Genomic DNA, 12,735 nt, shown 5'->3' on the forward strand with positions numbered 1-12,735 from the left:
CATATCACAGAAACACTCTGAATGTCACTTACAGATCCGTTAATAAAACTATCTTAAAGCAAAAACATTCTACCAAAATCACAGGCACATTCAACAGTATGCAGACCCTCAAAATCTAACCATCCATTTTACAAAGGGAACCTGTGGCATAAAAAGTAAAGGTACAGTCAAGACCTGATTCAGGGAGAAATATTGGCTGAAATGGAATATAGTGTTTCTTTAGTGTATAATCACCTGAAGAAAAACAAAAAGGAATTGTTGTGTTTTCATTACTTTAGAATAAGATGCTTCTATCTCCATAGGAAGTAGGTGCTTATGAAGATCGCCATGTTGCCTTGTTTCTACTGTAGTCCAGAATGGACAAATCAAACACTGGAGATAAACACCTACTTTGTTTATGTGAAACTGTTTTATTTGGTGTTTTTTACAGGTTTAAATCACTGAGTCCATTTGTTTTGGAGGGGAAGTCAATAATTCGCCTTCCAGTAAAAACCTCCTGACCAAAAAAAAACTTTCAGTGAATTCTAACCTGCAGAGGGCTCAGCTGGTTTTAATCTGCGATATGTGTGCCACAAAAATCTCTTAAAATCATAACCGCTGCTCCTTTAATGTTCCTAAACTGTGGTTTTCTCACATGATATGCCACATGTGTGCAGGATATGAACAGTGACAGTAATAATTTTAATCAAGTGGCACACATAATTCAAACACTCCCAAGACAAAGACATTTGAATGACAATAATCAGCAGACTTAGAATGTCTGAAAGGAATAATTCCCCTAATTTCCAACACTGATATTTCAGTCTGCGTGGTACTTGGCATGAATATATGTGGGGTTAGTCACTCAGTGAGTGTCAGAACAGTGGCTCAGCCCTGGCTTAGAGGGAAGCAACATAAATGAGGAACATCAAAAAATAGTGATAAACCTAATGCGAGTTAATTGAATAAATTAAATAAGAAGGAAAACAAAGAATATGAGTAGGTGTGTGGATGATCCTGCTGCTGCACAGTGTGCATGCTGAGGAGAGAGAGGGAGGGATTTTAGTAGCTTTGTTCGGTGCAACTGATTAGACTGGAGCAGCTGATTGGACTGTAGCTTCCTTAGAGATAAAAAAAATATAGAGCAGCTAGTGCACAGGACATTACAATATTTTTCCTTTTTCATAGAAAAGCGGGGATTTAAGTGAAGCAATGTCACCAGTGAAAGAACCCCCCCCAATGTCTTTGAGGATTCACATATATACAAACATGCCTTTAATCCATTTTATCGATTTCTATTTGACTTTTAAATTTTGCCCTCTGACAAAAACTGTTGGATTTCTACATGTCTACTGAGGATGTGTGGGATGGTCATTTACATACGAGGCCTCTACAAAGCCACTGCAAGGGAGAGCTATTGTTAAAGTGCATTTATGTAACATTCACAATCACATTCACATCCCAGTGATTAAGAAAAAAAACAACTTTTATTTTACAATGTATGTGTTTAGGTTAAAGAGTGTGGATATGATGACTCTTCAAAGGTGAATCGTATTTCTTTTTCACACACCTGTTAGGAAAACAACACTAATCACTTACAGCTACTACAGTATTAGTCCAATTAGCACCGCTGTGGGAATAATTAAACCTCCGTGTTGGCATTTAATTCTGTCCATTTACCTTGAGTGATGTTCTTTTTTACTTAACCTACTCCACCCATCACAACCCCATTCTGTCATCACCAGTGTCTTTTCTTAGCAAAGCGCAGCACTGCGAGCACTGATATTTTGAATTAGAACGAGGAGCCATCCATTTTTAGCATAATTATTTCAGCAAAAAAATGATTTAATCTAGTTTCCTTTCAGTCAATATCAATTGGACTTATGTTGCATTTTCTGTCATCGCTTTTACTGCTTGGTTTTTCACCAACTTAAAAATCCGTCCCATCAAATAGAATCTTTATGTTAATGCAGTCGCACTGCTTGTTTAATGTTCTTGAAGAGTAATGTGGATTTGATTCATCATGGCTATTAAGTCATGTTTTTCCTGCAGCAAAAGATGATCAACGTGACTCATTTTCTATTGAACAATTTCTCAAAACAGTTCCAGTTCTACTCGGGGAAGGATACAACACTTCCAGCTGGTTATGAGCCACAAGTTGGCTGGATTTAGACGCAGTGTGTTGTAGTTAGTGTGAAATCCATTGGCTCAGGCTCACTCTAAGTTTTCAGCTACTACTTCATACAGTGGTGCCTGTTCTATTTAGCCCTAAATTTCCTTTGGGGGAGGTTAGGATTCATCTACTTAAATATACGTATTTAGTGATGTTTTTCTTTTTTTAAAGATTTTTTTTTTTTGGCATTTTTACCTTTATTAGACAGGACAGAAGATGGATAGCGTGAAAGGGGGAGATAGAGGGGATGACATGCACCAAAGGGCCGTGATCTGGAATCAAACCCACAGCCACTGCGGCAAGGACATTGCCTTCATTCATGGGGCGCCTGCTTTATCCACTGAACCACCCGACATCCTTTTAGTGATGCTTCTTATCCATGACCTTCGACATGTCAGGTTAGTACATGTACCACAACCCTCACCCAACTGGGTCAGATATTTGCATTCATTCAACATGTAGCCTTGCATCCAACATGAGGCCAGAAAACTGAGATGGAAAGAAGCAGTTACTCGAGCTGGGCTGAAAATCCCTGGTTCCTAATTGAACTGTTAAGTATCTGCTATTTGGATGTTTCATCATGACTAACTATTACCAGTACCCCCGGGCTGTACAGTATTTCTGCTGACACTTCCAATTTCCAACCGAAATTTCAGTACAGTAATTCTCAGGAAAGCCATCCCGGCAAACAAGGTGATGCTCACCTTAGGAACATCAAAGAGGTTTCTACAGTGGCTGTGGGCTTCTCAGTTAGGCTTCTCAGTCTTAGTTCAGCCAGAATGTCACTCATGAAGTAAGAAAAAACAAAAACTACTGGATATACATGTAATTAACAATATATGTGAAACAATGTGGCCAAAAGTTCAGTGCAATGCACATGATACAAAGTGCATGATCCACTGAGGGTCATGGGGAAATCTCTGGAAACTAGGTCTTGAGTGCCTTCTGAAATCAGCCTGTCTGAGCTGTGACACACAGAGTCACAGCAAATGTTTTAGCAATCAGACAGCAAACACTTTCACTGTGGCCAGAAGACAGACTGAAATAATTACCCAGCAAAGAAACAGCAAAGTGCTTATAGGTAGGATTAAGTTTTTATCACGTTTTTTCCAGCCCGTTCTTATTCCCAGGGCGTCAATATGGCAGCTTGGTCAGCAGCCATTGGCGTCTGACTCCGACATACAAGACACCTTTTAGCGTCTGTGTGTGAACTTTTAATTTGCTTTTATGTAAACACACCCATGGAAATGATATATCATTAAAAGTGATACAATGTACACAGAGAAACACAGGACCGTAGCCCAACCTAAACCTAAAGTAGTTGTGGTGATGAAACCTATGTTTTCTGTGAACACTGATCTTTATTTTAAAAAGACACTATTGCATGATGCATGCAGAAATTGATGTCTCTGAGCATCCAAAACTGATGCTAATCATGTAAGTAGAGCTTCATAGTTTGAAGCATAGAGTCACTAAACAAGCTGCCATATTTGACGTGTTGGAAGTGAGAACGTGTTGGGTTGCCATGAAAAACTTTGGGGTAGGATGAAGATCATAAGGATCAAAGTATAGTATCATTTTCATATGTTATAGTGTGTCAGTTATTCACAACTGAATCATCTGGAAATGTTTTATTCATATAATCAGAAATCCTGCAGTCACTCACAAATTTGTTGATTTCGCCATTAATTTTTTTTCTATACCTGCGTATCCTTTAGAGGTTTTAGGGAGGCAGAGCTGATCACAGCTGATAATTAAGGCGGGGTAAACCCTGAACAGTCAATTACAGGGCTGACTGATGGAGACAGGCGAAGACTCAAGCTTACATTCACATCTATGGGACATTCAGAGTTGACATTTGGAAAATCAATCTAACCTGCACCTAACCTGATGACAACACACACAGAATTACCAGAATGAGAAATTGGTTCCAAATTATGATATAATACATGTTTTATTAATACGTATATTATTATTAAGTAATAATTTATAATTGAAAATCCAGCTGTTTTATGATACCTGTAAATATAGCATGATTCATGCCTATTTCATTTATTCATATATGGCTTTAACAATATTAGATATAACGTGTAATTTTAGATTTAAAAGACTCAGTCATTAGTCACCACCAGATGATACTGAAAAAAATGCAGAGGAGAAGGTGACCTATATTTTGCAGTGGAACAGGATGAATGTCTGACAAGACTATAATGCTGCACAACTTGCTTGTTCATATTCAGCTTCTCAACGAAGAAAGATATATTTGAAGTAGATACCATCATCCCACAGGATGGAAATTCTCAAACTACAGTGAATATGGAGTGCATGGGAAAAAAAACCCAGTGTTGAATATTATGAGTGTTACTAAAATTCAAGTTAAGGAAATCTGAATTTCAACCAGCAAAGCAGAAAAGCAAGAGGTGTTCCAAAAGGGAAAATAGAAAATGAATAAAGCAAAATGTGTAACTGGAATTAAATGTATGCTGAAAACATTGAAACTGTAACAGTAAGTACATGAACACAATAAAAGGACATAAAGATACGTCTATAATATCTAAATCAGATTGCACTATACTCTGAGTGTGGGTTGCTGATAGCATAATAAGAGCTCTCTCAGGGCAATGCAGAATCTTTAAAGGTCCTTGAATAACATAATTGAGAAGCCCCTGCTATAACTTGTTGCCATTAAATCTTTGATATGCCCTTATCCAGTGGTCCTATGCCCCTAATATGGTCCTATTCCCAATTATTGTGTCCTAATTATGCCCTATTGTGACATTTATATGTCCTTTTCATTGAAATGATTCAGTCATCCACTGTGGAAAAGTAAATCTTGGATACACTCTTTGTTGCTTCAAATTTATATTTAAATCCAGTATATCTACAGACTGCAAATTCCAAACCCATGCTTCAGTTTGTGAAATGTCACAGGTATTTAACTTAGTCATTTTCTAATCATATTCAAATAGGTGCTCTAAAGGTCAATGAGGCTTGCTCTTAACCTGGGAACACCACAGACACTTTTCTCATCCTCGCCAAAAAGTCATAGAAACTCACTTGAGAAATGTCAGTCATAATTATGCTGCCAAGTAAAAGTGAGCAACGGTGAGAGCAGAAATTCTAGAAAGTTCTCAAGGCAGCACTGTAAGCCACTGAAAACTTCACTTGAATCACATCAGTAAATTAGATAGAACAGCCAGTTTCTGGGATTTATTGGGACATTTGCTCTCCTCTAAACGAGTCTGAAATGATCCAATTAACACTCCAGTTCTTTAACGATTCAGGGCCAGTGGCTGTCTTTTTCACAACTCCACTCAAAGAAATGCAGTGACAGACAGTAAACAGGAGTCGGCTCTGTCCAGAAAACACACAACACATTCACAGAGCACAATCAATTAGGGGTGGTAATCACATGGATATGATACTTGATGATAATGATATGCTGCCAACAGTTATGATTATATCATGATACAGTCAATTGTGCAGTATGGAGGCAACACATCAAAATGGATTGTCTAACTACAAAGGAAAATATCCCACTAATGGGAAAATAGTAATTTTAATTAAGTAGGAATCATGTCACACAGCAGTGTGGAGAGGCATGAGCCCACTCACAGTTTTACTGACAAAAAACTGTTCCAGAGTTAAAATGTCAGCAGCACAAGAAAAATAAACCTCATTTTGTATTTAGCAGGATTTTTAAAAAAAAGAAAAGAAAAAAAATTACCTCAAAAATAGCAAATTATAATTAAACACGCAGGAATTCGCAATAGCTGCGACCACATGTCTGCATGCATACACGCATTGCCACTTTTAGCTGTTTGGCATTAACAGTTATTGAGCTGTCCTTTGGCTCATGACCAGATTTTTTCAAAAACATCTCACGTAATTCTGTGAATCTATTTGGATGGTATGATACACATACACATTTTTGCGACAGAAAACTCCCATCACCAGGACCCCTTTAAGCCAGCTGGCATGAGCATAAACACACATGTTCACACAGAAAACACTTATACACGTCCATGGACCTCCACGCCAAATTTCAGCATCCTGAGAGCAAAAACTGTATTTAAATTTTTTTGTGGAGCGACCAAGTGACAGAGCAAGAGAATCAGCAATGTAACTGGATGTGTATATATATTCAGTATGGCGATGTGAGCAGTAATGTGTTAATCATGATGCGATACATAACGCTTTTCATTTAATCCCTTTTAATCGCCGGTCGTCATTCCCGTCTTTAAGAGGCTCTAGCAGGCTGGGCTTTAAAGCTCAAGTGATGATACTAGGTATCACATGAAACCAGCAGACCATGTCATGCTAGCTTGTCAGTAAGAGGCTGAATAATGCTCCAAATGTAGGCAAAATTTGAGGAATGAAAAACCGGTATGATCATTTCACAGGGGTCCCTTAACCTCTGACCACAAGACATCTGAATGAAAATAGGTATGTGTACCACTGAGTCCCCCATTACAGATATGCCCATTTAATGAGTCCCATGCAATTTTTTGCTGCAATTTGGTTCCTAATCAAAACAATCTAGTGAGAATTGCTTTACCTTGTCGGTATGGACTTCATAACTGTTTTAAAATGCAAACTAATGGAAATGAAAACATTTGATTAAAAAATGCAATTAATCATAATTAACAATTGAAATCTGTGATTAATTGCAATAAAAAATGAAAAAAAAGAATTGTTTGATAGCCCTCATTTAGAAACAATATTCAGTACAGGTGCTGATTAAAAAATACTACATATCGAGAGAACAAACTGTAACATATGAGCCAATCAAGTAGGGTTGAGCTTAGTGCTCATCAGAAACACGTATCTGTTATGGATAATGGTACCTATGGAAACTACGCTATCTTTTACGAGTATCATCCGAGTAAAATGTGTTGATATCTGTACTTGTGATGCAGTAAAATCATTTGGGTAACTGTGTTCAGTCTCTAACTCTTGTGATCAAAAATGATCTGCAGCTCATCCTGAGATAGTTCTTCTGTTAATAGTTTTATAAATTATAAACGTAGCAACTTCTGATCAGACCATTTCAAATTGAGGCTAAACAAAAAAACTCCTGGCTAAGCCTCAGCTACTTTAAACTATATCCACCTCTGTTTCAGATCAGTTCTGAGATACCGATACTCATAATTTAGATGGATGAACAGACACAAGTACAGATACATATCATGGTGTACTTGCTCATCTATAATATCAACATTTTTATTAAAATATTGTAACCCTGATGTTTGTATTTTTGCTGTATACAAAGCATTGATTAATGTAACATTTATAGTCTGATATTGTGACTGAATATGACTGTGGATCCCAACAACCCACATTCAGCTAAGAAAAGTGCTGCAAAAATGCACAAAAATAGGAAAACATGGTAATGGAAGATTCTACAGTGGGTGCCTTCATTTGTAGAAATTAGAACATTTGCTAAAAACAAAAATGTCTACATATTTGTATTTATTCAGGGGAACAAAGGTTCACTGAAAACTGTTTACAAGTCACAAGTGAGGAGGTTTATTTCTGTGAATTAGGAATTATTTCTGTTTATAGCTTTGTTCTTTGTGTGTTACATTATTAATGGCTTGTTCTCTAAGAGGGTTTTTTTCACCATTAATTTGTGGACTATAAATCACAAAACTCTCTTGAAGTCAGACTTTATGACACAAACCATGAAGCACTTATTCATTTCATCAAAAGCCTCTATTGGAAGGACATTGTTGTATGAGCCAAACAAGTTTACAAACTTTATTGTGTGAGTCCATCCACACATGTCTGTGTGTACTGTGTGTAACAAGGCTGACTGTTCTTTTTTTTTTTTGATCTGCTGGTAAGATGCTTGTGACCATCTGACTTGCTGCATTCATTAATAAGATACCAACCAGTGCTGTGATGAGATCATCAAGACAACAGAGAGAAAGGTTCATCTCGTTACACTCTCTGGACAAATTGCCTCCGTCTTTTATGTTTCCATCACTTGCTTGTTAAAGGAGCAGATCTGAGAGGGCTATTAGGTCTCATTAAATAAGGATAGTAAGAGATGGAGGAGCATGCCTTAAATGGTGATACAGCAGCGGCTGACAAGTGTGGAGAATGAAACAGGTCAGGGAAGAAAGAAAACACTTGCCTCGTGTTTCTAAACCGTTTCCACAGGCTTCCTCTGGTCCAGATAATCCACGTCGAACAGAATCTGGAACCAAACTACAGCTGTGCCACTTGTGTGCCCTCCAGCTACATGAAAACACAGAGACAGATTTTGGGATGGCAGTGTATTATTGCAGGTTCATTTTCACTCTTAACTTTATTTGACAGTAGTTTGAAATTATATCCTCTCTATCCAGCAAAACTATCACAACTGTCAGGCAATAATTTTCTCACTGAGTGTGATCAGCCCATTCTCATTCCAAAGTTGTCAGATAGCGCAACTTTATCTGCGATTTCAGATGCCTGGAGCACACTGCACGCGTAAGCAGGGTGTGACGGCAACCTCGCCTAACTGCAGCATGTTGCATGCTCGGGATGTTGACACTGGCAGCGTTGTTGCTGTGACGCCTCTGCAGGGCTGCCTGCTGTGATGCACACTGTAAAAAAAAACAACCCTGAACTTTCATCTGGGAGCCCGCTATTTGCTTCCTGTCTGAAGACATGGAAGTCCACTGAAAAAGCATTGATATGCAACGACTTGGGATTAGAATGTGTTGATGTTACTCATAAATGTTCTCAAATTGGATGTTAGAGGGAAACTTTGCTGATTTTCAACCAGCTCTGTGTGATCCACCCGCAAAAGTCTGCCAGGTGACATGAAACACTTCATTCATGACAAGTTTTATCTCTTCCCTTTAAAAGTTCTACAAATGCCCACATATTCATCTGACTTTGCTTTTTCTTCCCCGCAGCACTACTATTTGACTATCTAACAACTGAACTTGATATCACACTGTAAACACCAAGAGAGTATGTGTCAAATACTCTTATGGTGTTAATGGCATTGTAAAATCAAATGCAGATAAGTATTTCACAACAATAATGCACCCTCAGGCTGCACTCCCACCTCATTCTCACCCTGAGCTATTAAAAAAAAGCAGATAGGAAAGGGAATGATTGGTTATAAATTGTGGTTTACCTATACACTGGACACACAGGGAGCAATTCACACTCTCTCTCTTCAAAGAGTGTGTCAGGGCACTCTTGACCTCCATTAGCGGCCCTCTGAACGATGGTTCTGTAGCGAGACTGTGTGGCGGCAGTCGCATTTTCTGTTGGACATGAAACACAATCTTCACAAAAAAGGCTGCGTGCAGTGGCAGATTAGTTGCACAGTTGTATTTAAGTCAATATTTTCAAGGAGGTAGAGGAAGTGAAATGATACTCAGACAAATGGTTGAGATATAAAGTCTGGGACACCAAATAAATGCCGACACAATATCACCAATGAAGTCTAATATTTCCAAGTTGATCTGATCCTGATTAGCTTGCCCTTGTGATTGTGATGTCCTCCATTTTACTGCGGTCTGTTCGGACACACCACACTGTAATGACTTCATTTGGCTCACGCTCCAAGGCTCATTACACAACACTAATTACTAAACATTGAAAATGGTGCAATTAAGAAAGTGATTACATCATCAGCGGACCCAATGGACTACAGCATATTTACAGAGACGAGATGCCTGCTCAATTCTTTTAAAAACAATTACACACTTTTTTGATTTCCAGGATACTCACAGTACACATATTGAAACCCATTAAAATTCCATTTTCCTCTTGATGTGTCAGCTTAATGTAATGAACAGTTAGCACTGTCATTTACACTTAAACATAATCATTGAATACACTTGAGACATCAAGGGGGAGCATATTTGTATGATAACATTTTGAATTTTTAAAACGAGTCTTTGTTGGTGTTGAAATACTAAAGCATATGTGCCCTTATACCTAAATAGGCTTTCCGCATACAATGTCCTGATACTGTAACTATAACTAGATACAAATATTATATATTGTGCAAAGCTGCAACTATTATTACCCCTTTTAGATTAATCTGCAAAGTATATACTCACTGTAACAATCAATTATTTGATCTTTAAAATATTTAGTAAAAAAAGGCACTTTTCCAAAACGCAAGGTGATATATTAAAATAGCTTTCTTCTTTTTTTTGTCTGACCAAAACTCCAAAACTCAAAGATTTTCACTTTACTAAAACAGAAAATGAGCCAGTCAGAGCATGGAGTCATTAATGGAGCTGTAAATCATGTCAATCATGGCTTGTGAACTGCGATTAAAATAGGCAGTGTTGATCAAATATGAATAAATATTCTGTTCTTATATTGCCTGTGTCTCACCTCAAATGTTTTCAGAAACATATTTTAGTGTACTGTTTAACTGTAAAATGAGAAAGTTGGCTCTGGTCAGTGGGCGGTGTGTTTTTTGGCTCAGCTTTATCAACACCACTTCATAAACTTTCTAATTTTACAGCTAAACAGTCCACTAAAATATATTCCTGCAAACAAATTCCCTGCCACTAAATAGCAAATGTTATAGGTGTTCTTCATTAGTATATATAACTAATACCTAAAAGGTTGTGGAGTTTTTAGACATTACTAAATAGCGTTAATAAAAATTCATGAGAGCTACCTTGTACACATGTCGATGGGCAGGCCGTCCATTCGCTGAAGGGTGTCACAATGCAGTCTTTCTTGCAGGGAAGCAAACAGGGTCGGACGGTTTCTGGACGAGCAGAATCTGAACACCTAAACACACAGACAGTGGTCTTAAATTCTCTTCATCCCTCAGGCGATAAATGAAAAACGTCCTGAGTTTCGCCGTTAACAGGACAGTGCAGTGAAACAAGTGCCCTGTCCTTGACATCACACATCTCCCCACAGAAAACATGATTGATCACATGCCCCCGCCCCCGCCTGCTCGCTCAGGAATAAAGGTGGACAAATATAAAAAATTACATTTTTCTCACACATTCAGTTACTTCCCAGGGTACAAATATTGCTGTATGAAAAGAGAAACCCTCCCACTATTCAAACGCACAGACTACCTGTATTTCATGGTTAACATTACATTGTCAGTTTTAAACCCAATTATCTCACAGCTGTACAAATAAAATGTTTTATTTTTACAATCAACTATAATGTGAAAGTTGTTGCTTATAGTGACAAACCCACAGAGAATAATAACCCAGCCTTGGCAGGCCAGTTGCTACAAAACAATATATGTTCCATACATTATGTAGTTCAGATTATATTGTATATGAGTTTTTCAGCAGGAGGTGGAGAGGATGGTGGAATTTCGTGGCACCTAGCAAGCAGCAGAAAATAACAGACCACTGATTAAAACCAATTAAAGTGTCCAAACATGATGTTTTCCTAACCATAAGCAAGTGTTGTCTTTTTCCCTGAACAAACCGCACATTTACCATAGCATTGTCAAAACATTCAATTGAAAATGGAAATTGAAAAGCGTTAAATTTCACCATATCCACTATTTATGAAACATACAAATATAATATATAAGTGGCTTGCAGAAACAATTCCATCATTTATGCTGGCAATTTGCTGTACTTTCCCTTAGCTCAAAAAGGAGAAAATTGTTTTTGGATTTTTATCTGGCAACTCTGTTTCAATTAACCTCCTTAGCCACAAATGCTTTCACCTTAAAAGCTCTGACAAACCCACTGTACTACCAGTTTATCACCAGACAGCAGACTAAGTTAGAAATTGGCTGATAACTAAAGGAGAGCATTTTTTATTTTATTTATTTAGTTATTCAACCTTTATTTGTCCAGTAATAATGCCACTGATATTCAAAATCTTTTTTTAAGGGAGTTCTGGCCGAGATAAGCATGTAAAAAGACACATAAGGAGTTGTGAGAGGCCAAAACAAAGCTAAATGAATCCAAAAGAAAGCTTACGTTGCTCCATGTGATCTATCACATGGAGCAGTCAAATGTATCAAATGTATCATATCAAGATCGACCCCTCCTCCATCATCCCTTTCTCCAGGGGGTCCCAAAACAAGTGCAAGTCTTTGTGATATTACTTAATTGTTTATACGTATCCCAACTGGCTAGTTCCCTTGACTGACGACATTGTGCCCATGCTTTGTCCCTTTTCCCAAACATTTCAGTTCACAGTTGATGTAAGGTAAATGTTTACTGTTAACTTCTAAAAGTTTGCAAAGGGACGTGTTTATTGACCACCTTTGTGCATTCTGATTAGAAAAGAATCCCAAGCGCATTAAAAGTCAGATATTAATTGAAATCTGTCCCAATTAATGTGCCTGCTGGACTCGTCCATAAATAATTCATTTGCTAACATATATCAGCTCCATAAGGTGGTGTCACTGTTGTTTTTTTAGCTTGTCCCCCTGCCCTCAGGTTAAAAAAATTCATCAATAAATGCAGCTTCAGAAATTACCTATATACATTACTCATAATTACAATATTCGATATAAACAGTTGCAGTGCTTGTGTTTGAGGAAGACATGGGATGGCTTGCAACGACCACATTTGTTACCAGGGCTGTGTAGATAAAGGAAGAGGAAATCAGGTGAGTGGATT

At 37.8% G+C, this 12,735-nt stretch overlaps 1 protein-coding gene across 1 annotated transcript in view; it reads right to left on the reverse strand.

Moving 5' to 3' along the window:
• Positions 1 to 12,735, reverse strand: part of thsd7ba (thrombospondin, type I, domain containing 7Ba) — a 241,697-nt gene that overhangs the window by 64,805 nt on the left and 164,157 nt on the right. Inside the window, exons 13-15 of the mRNA XM_088083067.1 lie at positions 10,800 to 10,915; positions 9,288 to 9,420; positions 8,292 to 8,395 (exon numbers count right to left, since the gene is read on the reverse strand). Coding sequence (XP_087939193.1) covers positions 8,292 to 8,395; positions 9,288 to 9,420; positions 10,800 to 10,915 — 353 coding nt within the window. The remainder of the gene's footprint in view (positions 1 to 8,291; positions 8,396 to 9,287; positions 9,421 to 10,799; positions 10,916 to 12,735) is intronic.

Source organism: Plectropomus leopardus, chromosome 10, assembly GCF_026936395.1.
Source record: "Plectropomus leopardus strain MGB_pleo_1.0 chromosome 10, ASM2693639v1, whole genome shotgun sequence".
NCBI lineage: Eukaryota > Metazoa > Chordata > Actinopteri > Perciformes > Serranidae > Plectropomus > Plectropomus leopardus.